A 23621-nucleotide genomic window follows, 5' to 3' on the forward strand; every position below is an offset into this window, starting at 1 on the left:
TTATATTATAATAGAAGATTAAATTACAATTTAAAATTTGATTATGTAAAACTGATTGCGCATAGAAAATTATCATCTCTCGCCGAACTATATTAACACCATGCCTGCTACAGCTTGACATGCTTGAATATGCCGTCAATGCAGCTTTTATGTAATTGTGCGAAAGCTGACTTCTTTGTAAAAACAGAAAGAGTACAGAATACGCCCGAAGCATAACAATGATGTTTATAATATTAAGTCTGTTTTCCAAGAAATTTAACCTATGTAATTGAAACGGCATTTCAATAAACTTCAATTAAGTATACGTCTAGAATTAAAGAGGGGATTTTGCTGATGTTTTGGAACAATTGAATGTCAAGCTCAAGGTTACCGAAACTAATTATTCATAAACTTTCCGCCACTATTTTGTTTTTTTTCTTAATCCTATAATTAAAGAAAAACAAAATGCTTTGCTTATATTTCGGTTAAAGGTTTGAGCGAGAATGATGTGGCAGCAATTTTTAAGTCAAATCCACGCTTCGGGAGCTTTTCATTGTATTCCAAAATACATTATCTTTCTAAACACACAACAATAATTCCATACTTTTTTGGATTGTTTAACTATATGGTGTCCCAACATACGCGTTTTTATTTTTCCTGGCACTTTGGAGGTGTGTTTATAAAACCGTTTGTCTGTTTACTGTATACGGAAAGTCGTGAAAGAATGAAAAACTCTTAATACTCAGAGAGGTTTTGCCGCATCCGCTGCTTGACATTTTTGTTTCTTTTGTCTGTTAATATGATGTAAAAAATTTTGCTCGCGCAGCCAGTTTACTCTGTACAAATGTTACCGGGCTCTTTCTAGTGCTGGTTCGAAGAGACCTGCAGTTAACTATAAGACTGTATTTCAAAACGGTAAAAACTAGGCAAGTCTACACAGCAGTACAGGCCTCGGTAGAATGTCATCATCACTCGTTGTAGCAACATACAAGGCGCAGCCAAATCGACAAGCGCTTCCGCCCGGAGGCAGACAAAACTGCGGAATGACAAATCAAGCGTTAAACAACGAAACACAAAATCATTCCAGATATCATTCCATTCAAAATCATTCCAGATATATAATATAGCACTAATGTAGCATGCTATATAGCATGTTATATATATATGTGTGTTAATTATATACTGCATATAATATAGCACTAATAAATTTATCGTTAAAAAATGCAGTACAATGCACACGTCATAAGGTCATCATGACTATGGACACTTGGGTTACAGTCAAAATTTAAAGATCGAGGATCATCAATACAATTATGCCTGAAAACTGTCGAACCTGCAAAAGAAATGATAACAAGTAGGAAAATTAGTTATTGAATTTATGAGCTGCCAAATGTAAAATATCAAAAAACTATAATTTAAATAGCATGCATCGTTTTAGTTTGAACAAACCTGGATGTGAAAGCTGTGCTCTGTTACCATGAGGTAGATACCACCACGACGAGTGAATTACATTGTCATGCATACACGCGCCCACAACGACGTAAACAATTGTAACTATACCAATGTTGAAAGAATTTGTAAAACCTCATTTAGTATGAGCTGTTATGGTTTCATAGGCAAGCCGCTATTTTAGCATTCTATGAATCTTCCTTGCAGACTATCTTTAAAGTATCAAAGGTTGGGCAGAAATTTTGTTTAACAAAGAAAATAGGATTAGTACAGAATCAACCAACCAGGAGCTTGTCATACGATTTAAACGAAGTTTGGTTAAACCAGTTGCATAGCAATGATTCGAAATGAAGAAATGGTCGTTACACTTGCAACGTTGCATCGTGCAATTTTACTAATTATATTATCATAAATACGAAAACCAGATTTATTACACTGCCTTTATGCAAGCCAACAAATATTTTTATAACAGCTGACAGAAAATTGACAAATAACTGTGAACAGAGTTCGCATACAGATGGGAATCGATGTTTTATGTCTGTGTCCGCTTTAGATATTTTTTTATTCTCATCCGTGTTGGTTGTAGCAAAAATATGAAGCGATATACCTAGAATTTGAACTTATTGTTTGTATTGAAAATAGGATGATGCGATGTTGCATGAAATGTTTAACCCTGATTCCAGAAAACCTCGTTCGTCATTGCAACAACTAATTTGAAGTATTTTCAACCCTTACCTGTCGACGTGACATTTGTATGAAACGCATGTGCTCTGCTGGTAGTAAATATTGCGCTGTTGGGTCATTCCATGCTTATTATTTCTACTCTGTTTGACAGAATGGCTAAAATGACTGTCAATGCTTGATACTAAACCAGTGATTCCCAAACTGTGTGCCGCCACAGATTCCCAGGTGTGCCGCGAATATTTTTTGAATTTTGGAAAAGAACTGTATAAATATTTAAAATAAGGCATGCAGACAAGCATATGCGACTTAAAAGCGCTCAAACTGCTTCAATAGCTGATAAATAAGCACAGGTCCATCCAATAAGCACATCCATCGCATTAACACGTGAAAATAAATTTTTTTAAAGCAACTTTTCTTCTCTTCTAAGTGTGCCGCGAGCGTTTTATAATTTTTCTAGTGTGCCACAACCTGAAAAAGTTTGGGAACCACTGTACTAAACCATCGAAAAGCATATAATACCAACAAGCAGTTTCATGTGTTTGATGAATAAAATAACGGCCGTTTACTAAAACTGAATCGTTTTTTAGTTAGTGTAAAACTTGCGTTTTATATTCGTTTAGCATTCGTAGTTGACTGTCAGATTCCGAGGTATTTGAAGTATTGCATTCATACTTATGTAGATTTTTGTTAGCCCTGGAGTAAAAGAAAGGAAAATCTTTTTAACGTGAAAATAGGAGATTAGACAGACGTTCACTTAAAGCAATAATCTTTTCAAAATTATCAACTTAACCAATCAAAAAAATTTGTATACTCAATTAAGAATTATAAGTTACTTAACATATGTAGCCTATTATCACAGTTAAGCTTTGATTTAGCCACCATAACTGATTGGAGATAAGGTGACGGTAACAAAACTGCAAAATACGGTTAACCTTGTGATTGTCCTGCTATGTAACAATTGTTCTTAAATTTGCATTAATTATTCGTGCTTGTGGAGAATGTACAGAATGTTTAGCCTATTTGTATTTCTAAACAAGGTCGTCTGGAATTTCATACTACTTTAGGCAGTAATACCACTAAACAACTATCTGCTTTGTCTGAATGGCATAGTGCATATTTTTTATGCTTTGACACACTAAAATACCTTTTATATTAAAGTGCAATTTTATGATTAATCAAGTTAGTTAGATGGACGTCGTAGGCAAACGGCACTAACATCATTTAGTATGCGAGAAACAAATATTTTTAATCTCAGTAACCTTTGCCTCGATATATTAGAAACATATAAAATATTTTATCGTTTAGTCACGACTACTTGTAGTGTTTTAATTGTTTTCAGCAATCAATAGGAAGCAATAAAAGTTGTGCTGTTTGCTGCAATTTGTGGAAATTGTTAGAGCCGTTGCTATAACGCCAGACAATGTGGAGACTCTTCTTACGATAGGATTTTGTAAGAAACGTTTCAACTTTTACAATTTCGTTTCAATTAAATGAAAATATTCATCAGAAAATTTGGTTTAATTCAACAGCTCAAGAAGATATAGGACGATTCTTCATTGAGGCAAGCGATTATAAGTTGGAAGAGTCTAATCCAAATATTGGCTGTGATCGTCTAAGAAAGTGGAGGTTATGTAGTGATGATCATCCCATGAAAACAACTGTCGATCAATGCGTCAGTTAAACAAGTTCGTTTCAACATGTTTTTTATGTTTTCCCTGGGATTGTGTTATGAAAAAGAAAATAATTGCAAACAAAAATTTAAAAGCAACAGTTTTTATTTTGTCACTCACTAACACTGATTTTGAAGGAACTGTAAGCTGCAACAAAATTCAAAATGGTGTCGCTTCCTTTCTGAAAAATCTCTTTGATCCCGAAGACAAAGAAGATGTATTTCTAAAGAAGGCAAAGAGCTCTTTAAACTTATTTGATGAGATGGATTACCGCGAAGAAAGAGGACCAAATAGCAATCTTTTGAGAGCAAAATGTCATCCATAAAACAAGTTAGAAAGCACAACATCTGTGAATTTGTAAAATGTATTTAAAACATTTTAGTAATGACATTCTTTAAATTTTTGATATTCAGAAGATATCCCATATTGGCACAGCATCGTTTAATTTGATATAAATGGATAAATCGTTTTACATTTTTTTTATAAAACTAAAACTGAAATTAGGAACAACAATTTTGGAAAAGCTATATTAGCTCAGCTCTATAAGCTTAAAAAGAATCGTTATGACTTTTCAAACAAAGTTAAGGAAACAAGATTACCTGATTTATTTTTAACTTCCGTGATATTGCAAAATATCTTGAAGGTCAACTCAATATAAGCTTTTGAAAATGCTTTATGCCGCTTAATAGAATTTTACAGCTACAGCTGTACAGTTGTTGTTGAATTTTGCACAAAGCTTATTGTCAGGAATTTCTATATCTGCAGTTTAATTTGAAAATAATAACTACCATTATAAGTAAATCAAACTATTTCAATTTTAGATGTCAAATAGAACACAAACTGCACATCGCCTTGCAGCCAAACGGATATATATTTCCCAAATGTTATACAGCAGTCCAAAAACATGTCATATTATAGTAACACTGGAATGTGTTTGCCGGGCTAATACAAAGATTATGATTAAATGTGTTAAACCGTAGACCGCAAATTGCAAAAACGATAAGAAACGCTAGCAGCGAGAAGTGTTGGGAGTGGAAGGTCAACTCAACTTGCGGCCCAAGACTCGGTCGCATTAAGCAAACAAGCAAAAGAGTTTACAGACACGATGAGTGAAGTGCTTTGAACAAACAGGATAAGCGGCGCTATGAGCAGAGCACTTTAGGAGTTTTAAAACTGGACACTACCATGCTGCCGCTACGTTTGATATTGATGAGCAGATCAACAACAAAAAACCTTCATAAAACCGTTTAAATATAAACTACAAACGCAGTAAAATAACAAGGATAAGTGTGTCGATATCAAGACAAACAATGCCCTCAGGGAGTAAACGTGATTGATTGACATCCCCAAATTCTGGACGATTCACTCAAGAAATAATTACGCGTTAACGTGTATCATTGTACTGATGTGTGTAAAGACCAAAGACCAAGGTAAAGGAACTATCAAAAATTTTGTTTTCAAACCAATCAAGAAATAAGATTCTTCAAATAGAAGATACTATGCTTTATCGAAAGCAGGTTGCATACATCGAAAAAGATATTGACAACTTATACGCGAAAATATATTTCATGAATAGAGGGTTTTGCTTCGTTACACGACAAATTATCAACTTCTCGGCTCGGTGGCGAAGCGGTTAGAGCGCCTGGCTTGTATTTATGCGACCAAGGTTCAATACCCTGATACGCTATACCGTTGTAATGTTCCTGGGCAAGCCTGTGTACTGTACAATGGTCACGAGGTATAGCGTTGTTGTGCAGAATACAGCTCGTAACATTCATCGAAATTACGTAAAATTTACTGGAATTGATTAAATAAATTCATCACAAAGAGGACAAAAAAATAAAATGAAGTAAGTTTGCTCATTGCTTCAGACTTCAATATCACGCCTTACCCCTTAAGCGTTTTGTGTCTTCATTATAAGCTTTTAATTCTGAAGTAACGTTTACACAAAGGCAATATCAAAACTTGTAGCGTGCGGTACATTTATGCAGTAAAATTGTCAACAATTGCAATTGCCTCACCAAGTAATCATAACAAACAAGAACCACAATGAAACAGTAACACCAAAGCGTCAAGCAATGGATAAAACTTCTTTTAAAAATAGAATTTTAAAAACTATCTGCAAGTGGCAATGCAGTAGTGTTACTGTTATTGTAGCAAGCAGTGTAAAAAAATTGAAAAATATTCCTCACGCTATTTTCATTTGGTACACGTCATATTCATTTGCACATCAGCAGCGTACTAGCACGAGTTCCATGAAAAAGGTGGTTATTTATCGACATCTATTTCATTATACACGTCTTTAGAATATTAGATAGCGGAAGTCTTAAGTTGTAATAGAACATATGTCGAGTGAATGGTGATGACTGTAAATCGTAGATCACCGGCACTCAAGCTCGTCTCTGTTGCTTGATTGCGGTTGTTGCCCAAAACTGTGCGGGAGTGTTCGAGACACAGCAACAGAACACAAAGACTCTTCTTATACATTCGTGTGATGAGTTTGTGAGAAGTTATCGGAATTGAGCAATTATAAACATCTTCCGAATTTACGCCTTGTCTTCAATAGCAGGTGCGGTTATGACGCTATACACGCGCATTATATATGAGTGTCACACGGCAAACTGCGCTTTTTTGATCTACAAAAAACAACACATAATAGTATACTGAACAAAATGTGAAAATACTGAATAAAGTTATGCGTGATGGCAGATGAATATTCGTTCCGAATATGTGCAGTTCCATTCTTCTGAGTGAACTCTTTCTTTGTCTTATTGAACATTTGAAAAGCTGGGACGTGATGGTTTTTTTCTTCCCTGCAAAGAATGTGTATTATGTTCGTTGAAAGATTGGGAATGATAAATATATTTTACAGCAAGCAATCCGAACCTTCAAGTTAAAAAGCTATATACGCGGTAGCATTACACGCAATTGCAAGGTTTCGACCAAATTTAAGCCTAAAAAAGAAAACAAAGCCATTACTTGGTATTCTTATAGCGAATAAGAACAAGCAACATGAAATAAAGTGGTAAATGGCATAAACAAACTTTGTCTGCCGCAAAGTAGCAATAGCTTATTAATTACAAGCTTTTCATAAAGCTAATTAGTAGATACATATCCAATTATATAGTCCGAAGAATAGGTCCCAAATTATAATCACCTTATAAATTCATATTATTGACTGCATTAATACTTGCCCAGTTCGTATATCGATGGCTACAACTCGCTATATGTGACGTAGATCATTTACTTTGTACATTCTGATAAGTTTGTTATTATCATCAGTATAGAGATGGAAAACATTAAAGAACAGCATTTTTTACTTATTAAAGAGTTATGTTTTTCAATGACGCAAAGTTGTCAACGGTCTACTCCAGACTCACAACATATTTTTTTATTTATAATCAAACATTTCACAATACGTTTTAAAACCGTAATATATTTTCAGAATTTGATAAATACATTAACTTAAAGTGCATTACTCAATGTACGTCACCAGATGTGGTTTAGCAATAAATTAGTTATAATCCTATTATATATTCCAGAGTTATTGACAGTTGGTTTTAAACTTCTCGGTAAAATTGCTCAAGCTCTATAGTCTACTGTATATACGTCATCATAGCTCTGACGCCTGTTGATATATTACTGTGTGTTTATTTATATAAGGGCGTCATCTCAGGTACTGTGCTGGTACTGTTGAAATAAGTTTATATGAAATTCATCCACAAATTTTCCTTGTCGAAATGCCATTGGCCACAGTTGGATAAACACGCAAATATTGATGAACAAAAATGACTCAATTTCACAATCTTATTACTGTATAGTCATTATAGTTTGTTGAAGTTTACCTTGGCTAAGTTTCCAACAAATTTAAGATGTCCGTGAGGCCAGAGTGGGATTTTCTGTAAAAGGCATCTAGTCTAAGGTTTTCAATGGCAACCCAGAGTTTGGCCTTGTGGAGCCAGGAAAGTCCGTTTAGCTCTTCAATCCCATCCTCCGTGAGGTCTTGGAGCTGAGAGGGATCAGTGTACCCACCCTTTCGTAATGCAGTTGCTGATTGGTCGGATAAATTGTTACGTTGACACCACTCGTACAAGGGGTCACCTGCTATTGGACGACAACAAATGAAGTCTTAAGCGAATGTGATTATTATAATGAATGGTTTTTCGGTCAAACACAGCATAACATAAAGCATTAGACCAATGACAACTCAAGTATATAATTCATATAATATAATATACTTTATACAGCAACTTGCGCGACATTATTTTATGTTTTCACGACAAAGTTGTTAACAGCATGTTTAGGTTGTGTACTCTTGGAATACATTTCTTCTGTCTCAAATCGACAAAGTCATAAAAATTCGTGCGCGAAATAACATGGATGGAAAAAGATAGATCAATCGTATTGATAACAACACACGCATCCATAAATAGATTACATATCTGACATTACTACATAGGACAAGCAGTATAAGCTAGTCGTTAACACGTGGAAAACAATCCGTTTCTACGTGTATCGCATCTTACCGCATTTACTTATTTTGCTTTTTGAACACTCCGTCAATTTCGTGGGATATTGGATGGGTAAATACTCTTTGTTCTACAAATTACTTTAAAGAACTATAGATTGACAGCTAGGCAAAGAACTGTTAGAAATTTTACGAAGTTGAGGGAAACGGGCATAATTTTAAAAGCGACAATGATGTCACCTCTATAAGCGTTTGTTTGTTAAAAACTCTTCCTATATTTCGTTCTTTGTTTTGCTTATACTTCCTCCGTCAAATTATATACCGCTGACGTGATCATTAAGTCAGGCGAAGTGCCAAATTTCATCGTTCATCATCTTAAATAAGTCTCGTCATCTGCGGCAAAATATCGAAGTGCTTGTGTTGTCAGAATATATGTCTTTTGAAGAACTTTAATTGACGTAATTATAACGGTATCTACAAAGCAGGTGCAAGGCAATCATTCAATGCAAGGCGGCCACCTCTCTAAAAGGTTTGGCAGATAAATTACATTTTCAAGGACTTCTGCATTTCTGATGTGGAAACGTGACATAGTTTGCAGGGAAAAGGTATCATTAAAAGATATAAGGCAATTTCGTGACACCTTTTTCCAAAGGTGAAATTTTCACACTAATCCCTTAACCATGGTCTGGCAATATTGCTGATGACATTTATGGTTACAAACAAGGTGGTTAAAATTGTTCCGGTTGTTTTAAAAGTAAAAAACAGGTAGTCAGTCAACTGCTGTGATTATACAACATTTGCATGCGCATTGTTAATAACATTTATGTTAAAAGTTGTTTATACTTTTACTTATGTATAATTTATAGTACTTTTAGAAGTAATCGGTCTAGATTAAAACTTTTAAGTTTTTTAGTTTAAAAGGACATTTACAGCTGTTCACGAATAGTTACTTTAATATTAAAATCAACACATCAACCGCAATACTAACTCGAACATTTACCTGAACGTTCAATGCTTGACGTTGTCGGATCCTGTGAATTATCACTTTGAGGTGAATTGGACACTGTAGAAGGCTTATCCTTGCCCATTTTAGTTCTTGTGGATAAAGAGGTTAGCTGTGAAAGTCGTTGCTCTTGACTACGCATCAAAGCGCTGTGCTCATCCATCATCTGAGTAGTATCCGTTTTCAGGCTCCTAGAAGATGTGACTCCACCATGGAGATCGGAGATGTGAACTGATGATGGTTTTTCGGGATTCGAGTTGGTTTTATTCGTCATGCGATTCTTGCAGCTTCTCATTCCGAAGGATCGAAGGTAGGGAATGTTTTTAACCTCCTCGTCTAACTCCTCATCCTCCATGAGAAATTGTAAGTCCTCAAGTCCAGCGACTCCATATAAACGAGTCAGAGTTGCATTATCCAGATGTTGCAGATCTCGCTTTAACTTGGCTTTCTGAGCACTGTCACTTCCTGCTCCCAGAATCATCCAAACTTGCCGAGGTTCGACAATTCCCTCATCGATGAGCATCGTGAGCATCTCTCTGATGTTGATTATTCTCTTTTTAATGACAATATCCTTAACTTGTTTATCTGCTGGCTTTTCCGGACTGTCTTTGGCTACATGTTGCTCTTCTTCCTCTTCCACTTCTTTTATGGTTAAATTGGAGCCAACTGCGCCACGATGACGTCCGAAATGATGACGTAACATGTGGATGTCGTCATCAGATTCAGTTGCGGAAAACTCCGACTCTTCGCTAGACGGGTTTCTGCCGGTCATATGCCTGGCACTAACATTTCCGTTTCCATGGTCACCAGCGTTCATTGCATCGCCATCAACAAGAATCTCATAGTTGACGGGACTGCGCTCCAGTGTGGGCGACCCATTAGCGGCGGCCGCTGCTTTTTGAGCGGTTTCGTAATCTTCGTATGTGGAGAGCTGACAAAGTCTGCCTAAAATGCAATTTCGACATTTTGACAAAGTTTCCAGACCAAGGTTAGTTAAAACGTCCAATAGCTTTTCTACGCAGCGTTCTCGGTCCGTCTCAGGCAGCTGGTTTTCTAGAACTTCCTTGTCGCCCGTTTCTTTGTATTTCCTGCAAGATTCTTCGTACGTTGGGCTGACTGTAGAAGCCAGTTTGTCGCTGAGTAAATTAACCTTGACCAAATCGTACAAACAGCGATTAAGCGAGATATTCTCTGCTTCGATTTCTTCTAAAATGTCCATGAGAAGCTCGTTTATTTGATCGATTTCGTTAACTGGAAGAGGAATCTTGCTTCCACGTTTGAGAATGTCTTCTTCCTCATTGGTTGATGGAGTAGGAGGAGTGGACATTTTTGTAAGCAAAGGAGCTTTTAAAGTGTCAGAAGATGGCATTGGCGTTGCAGGACGGGTGTTAGATGTTACGACTGCAGGTTTAACAGGTGGTGGCGGTTGTGGCTTTGTGGTCATAACAAGCGCAGAACTGTTTCCCTTTGGCGAAGTGGCGCTCGTTTTTTCTGACATCGAGAGCCGATATTTCACCTGCCGCTCCAGCTCGATTTCGATAGGGGGGAGATCACTAAAAGAGACCCGATGTCCAACTTTCTTTTTAAGGCTAGACGGCGGCGATATATTTCCACCGTTCGTTAATATAGTAGTAAGGGGAGATTTACACACCTCACCGTGGTTGTTGTTATTATTGATATCGTTTTCTAGAAATACTTCTGAGTCCGTGCTTGACTTGAGTGGAAAGCTGACAGAACTAGAAAAATTCTCACCGATACTCGAATCGTGTAAACAAATATTTTTCTGGCTTGCAGAGTTCACAGACAGCACGGGTGGCATGTCGACTTTAACCTCGCTTTTAATGGTAAGCTTTTCTTCCAGATTGACGGGCTTCTGATTTCCCGCTGTTGTTGTCGAGGCGGGCGTCAAATCAGAATCCTGGCCTGCGATTGCTTCAGTGGTTTGCTTACTGTTTAAATTTTCCTGCGCGGCTTTTCGATTTATAGAATTCTTGCGAGTAGAAATGGGGAAGAGTATTTGGCTCACGTAATGACCTTCAGACGACGGATTATTCAGAGCAGGCGAGTTTCTGCCCGATTTGAAAGAGCGCTGTTGTAATTTTGCTTTTACCGTCGGATTTTTAATAAACAGCTGAACGCGAGCACGCTGTTTTGAATCAATCTTGCTCGTTTGTGAACTCTCTTCGGCTTTTAAATCGCTTTCCTGCGGTTTGCAATTCTCGTTTAATCTGCTCAGCTCTCTTGCGTCAACAAAACAGTCTCCTGCCACTTCAACGCATTGCTGGTCGCCTGCTTTGCAGTCATTCTCGAAATAGAAAACAGTCTCACCGTCTCTCTTTTCATGTATGTGAGGAAACGTTTCGTTGCCTTTTTCTTCGTCAGTGCCACTTGTGCTACTCTCTTCTCGCTCTTGTCGGACAATGTTATTTTCTGGCGACGGCGAAAGTTTTACTAAAGGTAAATCTGCTTGGTGGCAAATATCAGCAGTTTTTTGTCCTCTGTCATAGCAGCAATTCTTGTTCTTTGACCATAAAGCTTGTTCAGAACTAGCCAAATTTTCTCTTTCGCCAGACGTTTGAGAAAATGAAGGTGGGGTTACTGTCTCTTCTGAGCCCGTGTCATCACATTCAGAATCATCGCGATGAGTTGATGCGCTTTGTGAAAAGTCAAGAATTGTTGAATTGGAAGAGGAGCTCAAATTATCCTGAGAGATTTTGGACCTAAAGCATAATATTTATCTTGTTTTTTAACTTATTCTTCAACACTAACATAAAAAAACTTTAAAACAAATAACGTTTTCCCTTAACTATAGATTTACTTTTTTTTAATCATGGTTAGGAAAATAAACCAACGTAAATGTCAAAAAGCAAATTGCGGTATATGCTTCGATAAGAATGTTTTACAATGTAACTAAATCTCATTTTCGATAACGATAAAATCAAATTGCGGCCAAATTGGGAAAATTGTGTAACCGAAGGACTACATTATAAGTATAAAGTGCATAAACTACCGGCGCGTTAAACAGTGAAGAATGCATAGTTATAAAGTACAGTTTCTTTTACAATGCAGCTTGCACTTTGGCCATCGTTTTATAAATAATGTATTTCATGTGGTAAAGTATCGAAATGAGCCTACGTTTCTGAAATATCCCGATTTGGCGTCGCTGGGTCTACTTCTGTGTTAGTTGTTTGCGATATCTCAGCATCATTAATTATTTTGACATTTTCGGGGACGTTCTGCAAATAAAACAGCAATAAATGTTTTCAATGCAATAAAATTCTAGTAGACAAAACTCGAATGCTTCATGTATAGGCCTATATATGATGCCATTACAAGGCAAACTATTTAGACTACAAAAAAGCAAGCAAAAAGTAGCAAATACTCAAATAACAGAATTAAGGCATACACCAAAAGCTGACAAGCAAAAACATGGTCTAAGTTCTAAATTTCAACTGAACTCTTCATTTTTTAATGACTTTGTAATGCTTGCTTTTAGAAAAAAAATTTTGCACAAATATCTTGCTAGATGTTAAAACTCTAATTTAAGTTAAGTTCAATACACATGTTAGGATAATTTCCAATCTAAATTGATGCGCCGAGTGTTTTTTTATCAAACAGCAGATAAAATGTAGACAAAATAAGCATAGAAAATATGTGGCACCGTATACTTTTTATTATTTTTTTAGTTTCATCATTTTTTCCTTTCCTTTCAACGTCAAGGCTGTTTTTTTATTAATTATTTTGCCATCTTGGAAAAAGGGAGCAAATGATGCATAGTTGGCTAATGATGTTTTCCGCACACTTAGACTTATTTTTGCTGTCAAAAGAAGGAACTTTCGGCCTTGAATATGTTTAACGTCAAATAATATTTACGTCGTCCAAATATGAAAACCTTCTTGCACGTAAGCAGTACAATACCGCAAACATTATTCAGCTTCGAAAAGAAAAGGATTATAGGTCTCAGAGATTTTTAAGTGGAAAGCTTTTAAGCTAAACGTAATTTCTCAAATCAATAACCGATGAATTAATCTGATTTAAGAAGTCTATTCTAACTTCAACAGAAACGATTGTTTTCTTTAGCAGAAATTAATAAGCACGAAAGGTTTTGACGATTTGACGATCATTTACGAATTATAGAAAGTTGGTATTTAAACGAAAAGTCCCCAGTTTTAATCAAAATAGATGTCACGTGAACGGTTTAAACGGTAATGTTGCTCTTTAACGTAAATCAAAAAATTTAACTGATAACAAAACATTGACCTTTAAAAATATAAACTCCGACTGCAAACACTGCAAAAAGACCAGATGATGTATTCATGTCAATTTAAAAAGAACGTGTATTAAAAACCTTTTCCTACAGTTTTGTTTGGTTGTCAAAAATATTTCCAATTTTTCAGTTCCCTTGGTTGTGGGAAATGTTATTGAAGCGTAAAAAGCAAAGGCAAGAAAACTAACAAAGGAACCAAAAAATTCTAATTTGTAGCTACAACGTTAACTAAAAGTTACTTTATTACTTGATCATATAGGCATATATACAATTGTGTATTGGGTGTAAAGTATGGTAAAATTTTTTGTCTCAGTTGTTTATCAGTGTTTTAGTAATCAATATATTGCCAGTTACATTTTACCTTAATTTCTTTATCAGCGTTCTTTACGACTTGAGCGATAAATTCCGTCGTCTTTGGGCAGAGTTGAATGACATCAGCTACGTCACTAGGGTCTAGACCAATCATAACGCCAAGAAATTGGTCAATACGATCAACGTGATCCGCACACTTCCTTATCAGCCAAGCCGACCTGGTGCTGATGATGCAATGAGATACCATCTCAGTGACGAACGCATTGACGTCGATGTTTTTGATGTCTATGGATAAAACAGCTTCTTGATCCATTGTGGTTTTAATGACGTCACCAAGACTCTCCAAACGTTGAGCAAGTGACTTTAATTGTTGCTCTAAGCCCGCATCTGTTTTGGATGTCCTCGACTTCCGCTTGATAACCGGGAGAGGAACGATGATTGATCCTTTCGTAATGCAGCTGTTAGATCGTTTCCTCCCTACGACACCTTTCGCTAGATTTGAAGGTTTTTCATCTCGGTCATGCAGCTCTTTCTCATCAACTTCCTCGATTTTTCGTCGAGTAGATTCGAATCTGCAGGAGGCTGAGCGCCTTAATGATGACGTTGGATGATCTCCAAGTTGAACACTAACGACAAGCTTTTCTTCATCATTTTCCAAGTCTTGAATCTTTTCTAAAACGGAATAACATCATTATTAAATTTACATCAAAAGCCAAACCAATAATTAATGGCATATTGCAAAATGTTTCTAAAGTTCAGTGATAAACAATTTTCTTAACTTTTTCTTTATCGTAATTGTCTTAGACTACAGTCAAGGCGAACATATACAGTTTAATAACATATTTATAATTAAGTTGCTGTTTACGTGATTTAACAAAGTATTCCATCAAAACAAAGTCATTTATTTATAAGTTTAAGTCTAATCCGATATTTTCAGGTTTATTGTGAGCACAATTTGAGCGCTTAGAAATATCCATCGAAAATTTAATCAAGGGAAATTCGTGCCTTATACGTTAATTTACGTTGGAAAACTACATTTGCCCGTCATGAACTTTTTCTTAATTCTGTTCAATATTTAAGAACCAAAGTATCGATGGTGCCAAACTCCTATACTAAATGGCAATACGTCACAAGCATATTCAAAATTCAGCATATTTCAGAGAAAAAACATTTTATTTAAAAATTAAATAAAATAAACCAAGTACAGTTTGAATATTTTTTCCAAGTGTTACAATCGACTGGAAGATTAAGAAACTTTCAGCTCTGAAAAAGTCAAGAAAGTTTAATCAAAAATTATAACGATGTGGTTAGAAAGTGTGAAGAGAAACGGATATATCTTTACATTTATCAGGCTGTTGTTTTTAGCATCTATAAATCGATAGCAAAATATAAAGTTCACGGAGAGGGTGTACACAATAAACAGTAGTTAAGTTGTTTGGGTAAGTTGACTGAGGAAAGTTTAAATTTCCTGCAAGCACTCAAACAAAGTAAACAAATATATATGAACGATACACTTGAGCGTCATTTGTTCGATAATCCGACAAAACATAGAAAACAGGCGAGTTTAAATAAACACATGATCGCCATAAGCTGCTTAATATAGGTCGGTGTTGCTTTCAAAATATTGTACAAACTTTACGTCCTTAGGTCATCTCAGTTTGTTTGAAAACTAAAGCAACGTCAACACGAGAAATGCGTCGCTTGAATGCAAAATTAATGCTATTGACGTTGAAATGAAAAATGACAGGGCCCTACATATTTTTATGAAATTCATAATGAAATTTTCATCAGACTCATAAATCAAAAGCATCAGTTTTCAGGGTAAGAGGGCAATCCATAATTACCATACACAATCATGTTTAACCATTCATCATCTTATCTAACAAGTGAGACAATTAAGGCTGCAGGCCAAGTGATATTTTGGACAGACAAGAAATACTCGATAACATGGTTCACACTTTTAGATTCTTAACTAAATCTCTTGTAATCTCATCTCCAGTCGACAAGGTACAAGAATCTTAACGTTTTTTGACGAAATTTCACTCGATTGAAATTTACATGTGTTGCAAAAACATTACCATGACTTTTCCCCAGCAACCTAAAATAACTCTCAACAAATTTCATCTACATATAAGGTTAGACAAAAATTGTATTCACTTCAAGCAGGAGCTTCTTGTGTTTATTTTATAATTTGCACAATTTATCTTTCAGATATTTTTCAAATAATTAAATTGTGCAAGTTTTACATTAACACTGAAAGACATGAAATAGTAATTGTTAGAGGACTAGAAATTAAAAGTGTAATTGTTTTAAAGAAGGCAAGTTAAAGTCAACCAGCTTCTGTATTAGAATATTATTATCAAGAAAAAGATAGTCTGTAACAGAGGACGGTTATACGCATAGAAAAAATAGTATAGTCTTACATGGGCATTTACCCGACCGAGGCAAAAGTATAGTTGAAAGATTTTAAGTATTCATGAGATAGCCTACCCTAGTGACTATAATATACCCGTACTCTTTTATAGATTCCACGAATAGATAAACCAGAACGTAACCTTTTCTGTGAACCTGTTTGATTTTATCCGAAATATTTACAGGTCACCAAATAAGAGATGAACAGTGTCCGCTTTCAGTTATTGCCAAAAAGTACATCACATAATCTTTTTTAAAAACATTGGTTTGTGTAAAAGTGAACGCACATTAAACTGTGATTCGACCAACAATCGTCGGACAAGTTTCAAAAAAGAAAAAAACAGTTTTAACTGAAAATTTCAAGTTATAAAAAACACCAAATATTTTATCAGATAATCTGCACCACAATTTTGTACTTTGTAACAAATTCATGAAAGATTACGAGCGTCGAATTTCCTTGGTTGAACTTTCGTGCCGTATTAAGCTGCATTACATCAAGTGCCGTTAACAAATCTACTAGGAAAAACGAATGCCTAAGTGATTTCCACGTAACAGCAGTCTATCGGCCACGAAACTCAATATTCCATCACCATCAAGCATTTGTGGTGAAGATACGAAAATAATACAACTCGCTTCCATGTTGCGGACAAAGCAGCAATGCGACCTTGACAGCTACTTAAACGCTCAACTTTACATGGGAAATTCACAAAATTTGAATTACAGACGTTCGTATGGTCACTTTAGACTTTTAGAGTAAAACATTTTATATCCTTTAAAAAACCAAACAATCTTTAGGCTTCAGAAACAAATTGTGGTTGCGTTCGCATTGGTTTAATCCTGTAATTTATAACCAGGTTAAGAACTATACCTGACAGGGTGGCAGCGAATTACTGTATCAGCGTTTTTCCTTATATAGCTTATGATATTACTTTCTTAATACTTTACTTGAAAACTTTAGTCACTTCACAAGTAATACATTTTCACCACTTATGGTGAAAAGATGGACCGACATAAAAGCATAGACAAAGAAACTGGATTTTACCTTCTGTAAGATCACGTGCGCTTTTCTCGGTCGCTTCTTGTTCTTTGTTCTCAATTTCAACAAATAAAGGCTCCTTGGAGAAAGAATTTGTCACTTTATTTGCAAGATCGATCGTGCAAGGACCTGGAATCGTTTCTGCTTCTTCGTCTGTCATAGCTTGTGCCGGCGCTTCGACAGCCAAAAGCGTTGGCGGCGATACCAACGACGGCTCCGACGATTCCTCTCGCATTACGGCATCATCACTCGCAAGAGGGCGTGCGTCATCTGATAACAATAAAGAGGGGCAGTCATCCTGGCATTCCACTGTTGCGACCAATTCGCTCTTATTTGGATATTCTGTCGATGCTTCTTGTGTGAAAGGTTCGGAGAAAATTGTTTGGTCAACCATCTTCTCATTATTCTTTGCAACCGTTCCTGCTGATTCTGTCGGTAATATTTTCGAAGCCGTGGCTTCAGTTATGTGTTCAGGTTCGATGGAACATCTTTTCTCAATTAGAGTTGCCAGTTCTATCCCATTTTTAATTTCTGCGATGTCTCTGCTAGGATCAGTGTTGCCAAGAAAAGTCTTATCAAATCTACGTTGATCGGTGAAAGGTGTTTCGAATGTCTTTCGCGGTTTGCTGTTTATCGTCAATGGTGTCGGAGTCATTGACCTTGAGTAGGATGCTAAAATAAAGTCAGTATGACGTGTCAGTGTTAGTTTTGTCAAATCTTTTCATCAACCAAATGCACGTACAAATACAAAGTATAATTATAACTATAACTATATACAAAGGGTTCAAAATATTGCGTGGCAGTTTAAATGTCTACGTAAAACTTGCAATGGACGAACAAATTAACGTTAAAACCTGTTTATATATTACCGACACGTCAGAGGGTTGTTAAGTAGAAATAAAATCCCTAAATTTTTTTTGTATACTCTATGTAGCAGACATTCGTATTAAAACGATCGTTGACAAGAAACATTGCCGCAGGCATTACCAAATATATCGTAAATGAATCAAATGTCGCGTTAATAGAACAATTTCTAAGCAACGCGGAGTTTACTTAGCAAGCAATATAAAAATATTATGTACAGCTGTTATAAACATTGTTTTTTAATTTTTAAACCCAACCTTCCACAACATCTAAAGATTCAAATCAGAGAATTTGTTCAACGATTTTTTTATACCGGTACAAGTTCTTGACCTTGGTACCGTGTATCGTGTACCAGTTCGGTACCATGGCAGTAAAACATCCTCCCGACAGACATGCCTATATTTTTAGATTAGAAGATTGATAAAACGGCTACAACTTTGATAAAATAACAAGCTAATGGCTTTTGTAAAACTATGGCAAGTTGGCAACCTTTTCACCTAGGCCAAAATTTTAAAGGTGAAGCTTCAACCGAATTACCTTTTCTGAAATATGCATTTGATGTGGGAGCCATCACGTAGTTTTGTCTAATGTCTCTGATGTTGTCAGCATCAGAAGCCGGATGCACACTAAACGGTCGTCTGGAATAACGAGATGGTTGAGAGTCTGGCTGATGGTGACGATAAGCATTTCCCACATGCTGCAGTCTAAAAACAACTTTTGTTAGTAGCAAGGTCAGCATGGCTTTGAAGATATACCGGATTTAACAATCGTCTCGTGTTAGATTAGTTTTGTTTTGTTTGCAAAATTGATTATGCTCAATGTAATTTTTTCTATATGGTTTTGACATGGTAAAAAAATTCAGACACCGTCTGTCATTTAAAAAGACATAGCGCAAAACGGAAAAACGATCAAACACTTATCGGTGTTAGAAGCAAACAATAAACAAAAACCGCAATCTACGGTAGCATGTCTTAACTTCTAAATATTCCGTTTTTGAATGAAGCGCGTGTGAATCTCGTTTATTTGGGAAAACCGAGTTTGGTAAACAAACTTTAAATGACATTTAGTCAGCAAGTAACACCACCGTGCTATTTCAGAAAGCAAACATCAGTTCGAATTTGAGTAGGTCAAGTAGTTTATGACTTTAACCACGTAACATGAAAAGCAATTTAAACGAGAACGTTTTTACTTGTATATGGTCGGTCATTTGTATGTTTGACGAAATAAAACACGCCCAAGATAATAGTAACAGTAATGTTTGTTTGTTCCAGCTGGTAGGTTACTTCTTAAATATAGCTTTAACGAAAATGTTTAATAACTTTGTATAATAGAAATACACAAATCCTCCGTAAAACATCAAAAGCTCGCATAACGGTGTATGTAACGGTCAAATTTAACGCAAACTTTGACAGATGAGTGTCTGTAGCACAATTGTACAGAATTGTCCGTCTTATTACCTTGCTTTCAAAAGTGAAATTACTTGCGCCTGCCAAAGCAAACTACTAAAACGATGTGAAGAAATTACTTTTTTTAATTATGTTGCTTATAGGTTGTTATTTTAATTACTACTTGCATATATATCATCTTTCAACCAGCAATTAAAATGTATACCCGAGCCAAGTGTTACAGTATATAGTAAAGTATACAAAAAAGGTGCACTTGGTTATATCAACTTTTTTCTCAGTGCATATTTAACTTTATCATGAGCGTTAATATACGCGGGAAAGCATACCTGTTTGCTATTGGTTCAAATTTCTCTTCCTTTTTAAACGCATCACCTTGCTGGCTTGTCCAATTGCTGGGTCTTGTACCTTGGCACCGGACGCTTGCAAATACCTTTTGGTGCATTTTGTCCACAAGTTCAGAATTGTGCGAACGCAAAGCAACCATAAACATGGCCATAGCGCTTTTGTTCGCGTCAATACGTTCGCCTACTGCTCTCAGTATTGCTATAGAACTGGAGTTTTGAAAATTGTTGTTGAATTTCAACTGCTCTTCTGTGAAAAGTCTTAGCTTGAGTAAGTCCGGTAAAACCTGCACGAAATCGGTTGTAGTAACTAAAAGATGCTTCATAGACCAGAAAACTGACTTTTGTGACTCCCACATTTGGTCATTGACACCGGATGCTGATTTTTTGACTGTTTGCTTAGTGTTCATCTCGTTGGTTAGGTTTGTTACGACTTCTGTTCTGATCAAACCACAAGTTTCCGAGCAACTTTCCGCAGACCCGTTTTGTTTAATTAAACCCAAACTTTTGTCTGCTTTCTCCTTAACTTTTAATTTGCGGTCGGGTTCCAGCTGCTTGTCTTCAGGATTAGCTGAGTTTTTCTCTATACAGAAACAGGACACTGTTTGCTGTGCTGGAATTTGGAAAATGATATCTTCCTTTGCGCAGTCTCCTGAGATCACTTCTTCCTCTTCGTGCTCTTCTCCTTCTTCAGGTTCAAACTCGTCTTCTAGCCAGCTACTGAGTGCGCAAGACGAGAAAGATGAAACGGAAGTAAAAGACGAGACCGAACCGGTATCGTTGTCACTGTAATAATCGTCGTCCGATATACTGCTTTCAAGACTTCTTCGATACGCTGGCTTCGGTGATGGTGCCGCAAAATTTCTCAATTTATCAAGCAAACCTAGACGCGGACCTTCTAACGAGCTGACTTTAGCTATTGCTTGGGCGATTTCCCCGTTTGTAACCTTAACTTGAGTAATGGAGCTTAATCGACTGAGCGGCCGTTCTTCGTCTAACCCTTCAAGCGGCGTCGTCGTTAATCTGGTTTTCCCGGCAGAGCAAATTGCATTGGCCGGCTCAGCGAAGCTTGTCATTATCTCATTGGTTGAGTAAATATCTTTGCAGGCCAAACATCCGTTTCTGGATTTTATCAATTTCAAAGCCCTCTCTGCCGAATGTAGGACCTCAGTACTTTTCGTCGAGTAGACGTAATCAACTGTGCTTACGAGCGACGAGGCCCTGCGGGTAACAAGATAATGCTTAGAATAACCACACAAGTCATTCTCTCTGCTTCTGACATTGTTAACCTTTTCCCGATTATTCGTCAATTCGTGCGATCTGTGTGACTGTGAATTCAACTGAGACTGACAACATGTACAAGTACAATTTGCAGCAAATAGGTCAGTAACCTTCGAATAATCATTTGAGATACACCAATCATGAGGTCTGTTTGTGTATGGTTGAACATGGTTTGATTGTGCATGCCACAAGCAACACATTCCGTTGTTTATTGACGAATCTTGATATGATGATCTTCGACTATTATGATAATCTCTTACGAACTGACGGCCTAATAACCAAGCCGCACGAGTTTGATGAATATCTGACACATTTGTTTTCGTGTAATTCTGGACGACTTGTGAAGATGACATTAATCTTTTAGCTTTATCCAACTCGTTTCTGGCTTGGCCTAAAGCAACGCGCAATCCTGGTTTGGTGTTTGCCCCAAGTAATATTTCTATGTTTATTGTAATCACATCTGCGATTTCATTCAGTATGAGCTCGTGCAAATTGGCGCCAAGGTCGTTGCCCTGGCGTTGCATCTCATGGTCTATCATTTGCTTGGTGGTTTGAATCTCATTATTTCCGGTCATTTGGTTGGCGGACAAATCTACTGCATTTATCAAAGCTTTCAGTCGACTTATATTTGGATGCTTGAGTCGTATTTCCCACGCCTCTTTCATGCTTAAGTAGCCTTTTTCCTGCAAGGGTTCCAGAAAGAGGCAACAATCGAAATCTTCCGGCATTTTATCCCAAAATTCAGTTTTAGACAAGGCTTCAGCAAGACTAAATGACATGGCTGACGATAATATAATTATTAAGTATTTTATACCATCTGAAAAAATGAATGTTTGTATTAATTGCAACATTAAGCTGAGTGTGTAATGACTTAAGACTGGCAAATGGTAAATACTTCGATGACATTTTTTTAGTCACTAAAAACTATATCAAATGAGTCACAATGTCATCGACGTAGAATAAGCTGGTAGAATATATACCTTCGGTTAAGCTGACGCGATGTCTACCTTTTCATTAGCTGCAAAACACAGAAACAACACATACGTTTGTGAAATCAGAAAGACGTTACACCGCTTAATCAAAGGCTTGAGTTTTTAAATGTCGTGGTTGAACGCACATTGACACTTTTTTGTTGTTATACGGACAGCGAGACCAACGACTTTGCAATTAGAGACGCTTTGGCAGCTGTAATGTCGCGCGTGCCAGAAGGCTTTTGTGAGATCTGCACACCGGCAGTTATCGACTCTCTGCCACTTACGTTACTTTCCGATCGTTGCATTAGATACTTTGCATACAGTACCTTTAGATTTTTACAACGCAATAATTATCTATGTTAACCGTTTACCCGAGGCAAATATGTTGTACTTGTAGGATGCTGTGGTCATTAGCACGACTAATTACAAAATCATCAACTTGACTTAACAAAGACGTATTCCACGAAACGTTTGGTTAACCCTCGTTACGTCACACAAAAAGCTTAAAATTTTCCCAAAAATTAGCACTATAAGTCATAATTTAAACCATTCAATATTTCCAAAATGCCTATATCCAGGGGTTTGGTATTTCTGTGCTTAGATTAAACACGTTATGAGTTGTTACATGAAAACAGGTGTCTTTATACAACAGCGGTTCCCAACCATTCGCAGTTCGAGACACCCTTTTACAGTAAAAACCATTTTGCAGCAACCTATTAAATTGCATAGCATTTTTTACGGCAGTAACTTTCGGCATATAGGTTAGCATAACTATCGGCTTATGGCATATAGGCCTATAGTCTATGACTCTATGGTACATATCACATGTTCTACAATATGACATATCCTAAAATGCTTTTAATAGATCACCATCGCCGCTTTCATAGAATATCTAGTACCTACCAAACAGGTGAAATTGGATAATCTTCCACAGCACACCGAATGATTTCGCGGCCGGGACCAGCGGTTGGGAATCACTGCACATACGATGTTCATAAAAGATATATACGTGGGAGGTAATGTGAAAGTCAAGCGCACTAACATGACTTAATTGGTCAAGTGCATTTGACATACACTGCTTAACTACCTTTTCAACGAGAATGCATTTATTATGGAAATCATTTTTTGTGGCATACATAGACATGTAATAAAGTGTGGGTATAGGCTAATGCAATTACTCTGTCTTCAAGTGGGCCTAATTATGTGTCGTTACCTTGTTGTTAATTGTTGTACTGCTTGGACCGTCACTATTTTTGGATAGCCTACACATTTTAATAGGCAAGAAAATAAACATCCTGCTATAAGTCAAGTTTAAATTGCTATTTAACGCGCATAACTTATTCTGCACTGTACTATGGTTTGTGCAATAAGGAAATCTGGGTCGCCAACTGAAACTGACAGGAGATTTAATTTGATTCCGCTTAAAACCAAACCCCTGATTTAACCCGAAGTCAGAATAATCTGCAGTAAATCAT

The 23621-nt window shown here is 36.5% G+C and overlaps 1 protein-coding gene and 2 long non-coding RNA genes across 5 annotated transcripts; 1 reads left to right on the plus strand and 2 right to left on the minus strand.

Annotated features, from left to right (window-relative positions):
• Positions 1 to 1079: 1079 nt before the first annotated feature.
• LOC143463110 (uncharacterized) lies at positions 1080 to 2500 on the minus strand. The gene is made up of 2 exons (XR_013118254.1): positions 1429 to 2500; positions 1080 to 1312 (listed from the first exon to the last, which is right to left on the minus strand). It is a non-coding gene; the product is annotated as an uncharacterized LOC143463110 (long non-coding RNA).
• A 930-nt stretch (positions 2501 to 3430) lies between these two features.
• On the plus strand, positions 3431 to 18778 carry LOC143461801 (uncharacterized). Of its 2 annotated transcripts, none has more exons than XR_013118085.1 (4): positions 3431 to 3562; positions 3642 to 3797; positions 3920 to 4112; positions 18661 to 18778. It is a non-coding gene; the product is annotated as an uncharacterized LOC143461801 (long non-coding RNA). The 2 variants fall into 2 exon arrangements; XR_013118084.1 differs by lacking the exon at positions 18661 to 18778 and adding an exon at positions 4604 to 4796.
• LOC143461800 (uncharacterized) lies at positions 6524 to 21976 on the minus strand. Of its 2 annotated transcripts, none has more exons than XM_076959685.1 (8): positions 19877 to 21976; positions 18682 to 18848; positions 17287 to 17952; positions 13882 to 14504; positions 12389 to 12489; positions 9251 to 11973; positions 7628 to 7883; positions 6524 to 6595 (listed from the first exon to the last, which is right to left on the minus strand). In XM_076959685.1, the coding sequence occupies exons 1-7, from the start codon at positions 21949 to 21951 to the stop codon at positions 7633 to 7635; spliced, it is 6606 nt and encodes a 2201-aa protein (XP_076815800.1). In that variant the 5' UTR covers positions 21952 to 21976; the 3' UTR covers positions 6524 to 6595; positions 7628 to 7632. The 2 variants fall into 2 exon arrangements, with proteins under 2 accessions (XP_076815800.1, XP_076815799.1); XM_076959684.1 differs by having other exon boundaries at positions 7628 to 7886.
• Positions 21977 to 23621: the final 1645 nt, after the last annotated feature.

The sequence above is a fragment of the Clavelina lepadiformis genome, chromosome 6 (genome assembly GCF_947623445.1).
Source record: "Clavelina lepadiformis chromosome 6, kaClaLepa1.1, whole genome shotgun sequence".
In the NCBI taxonomy this organism is placed as follows: Eukaryota; Metazoa; Chordata; class Ascidiacea; order Aplousobranchia; family Clavelinidae; genus Clavelina; species Clavelina lepadiformis.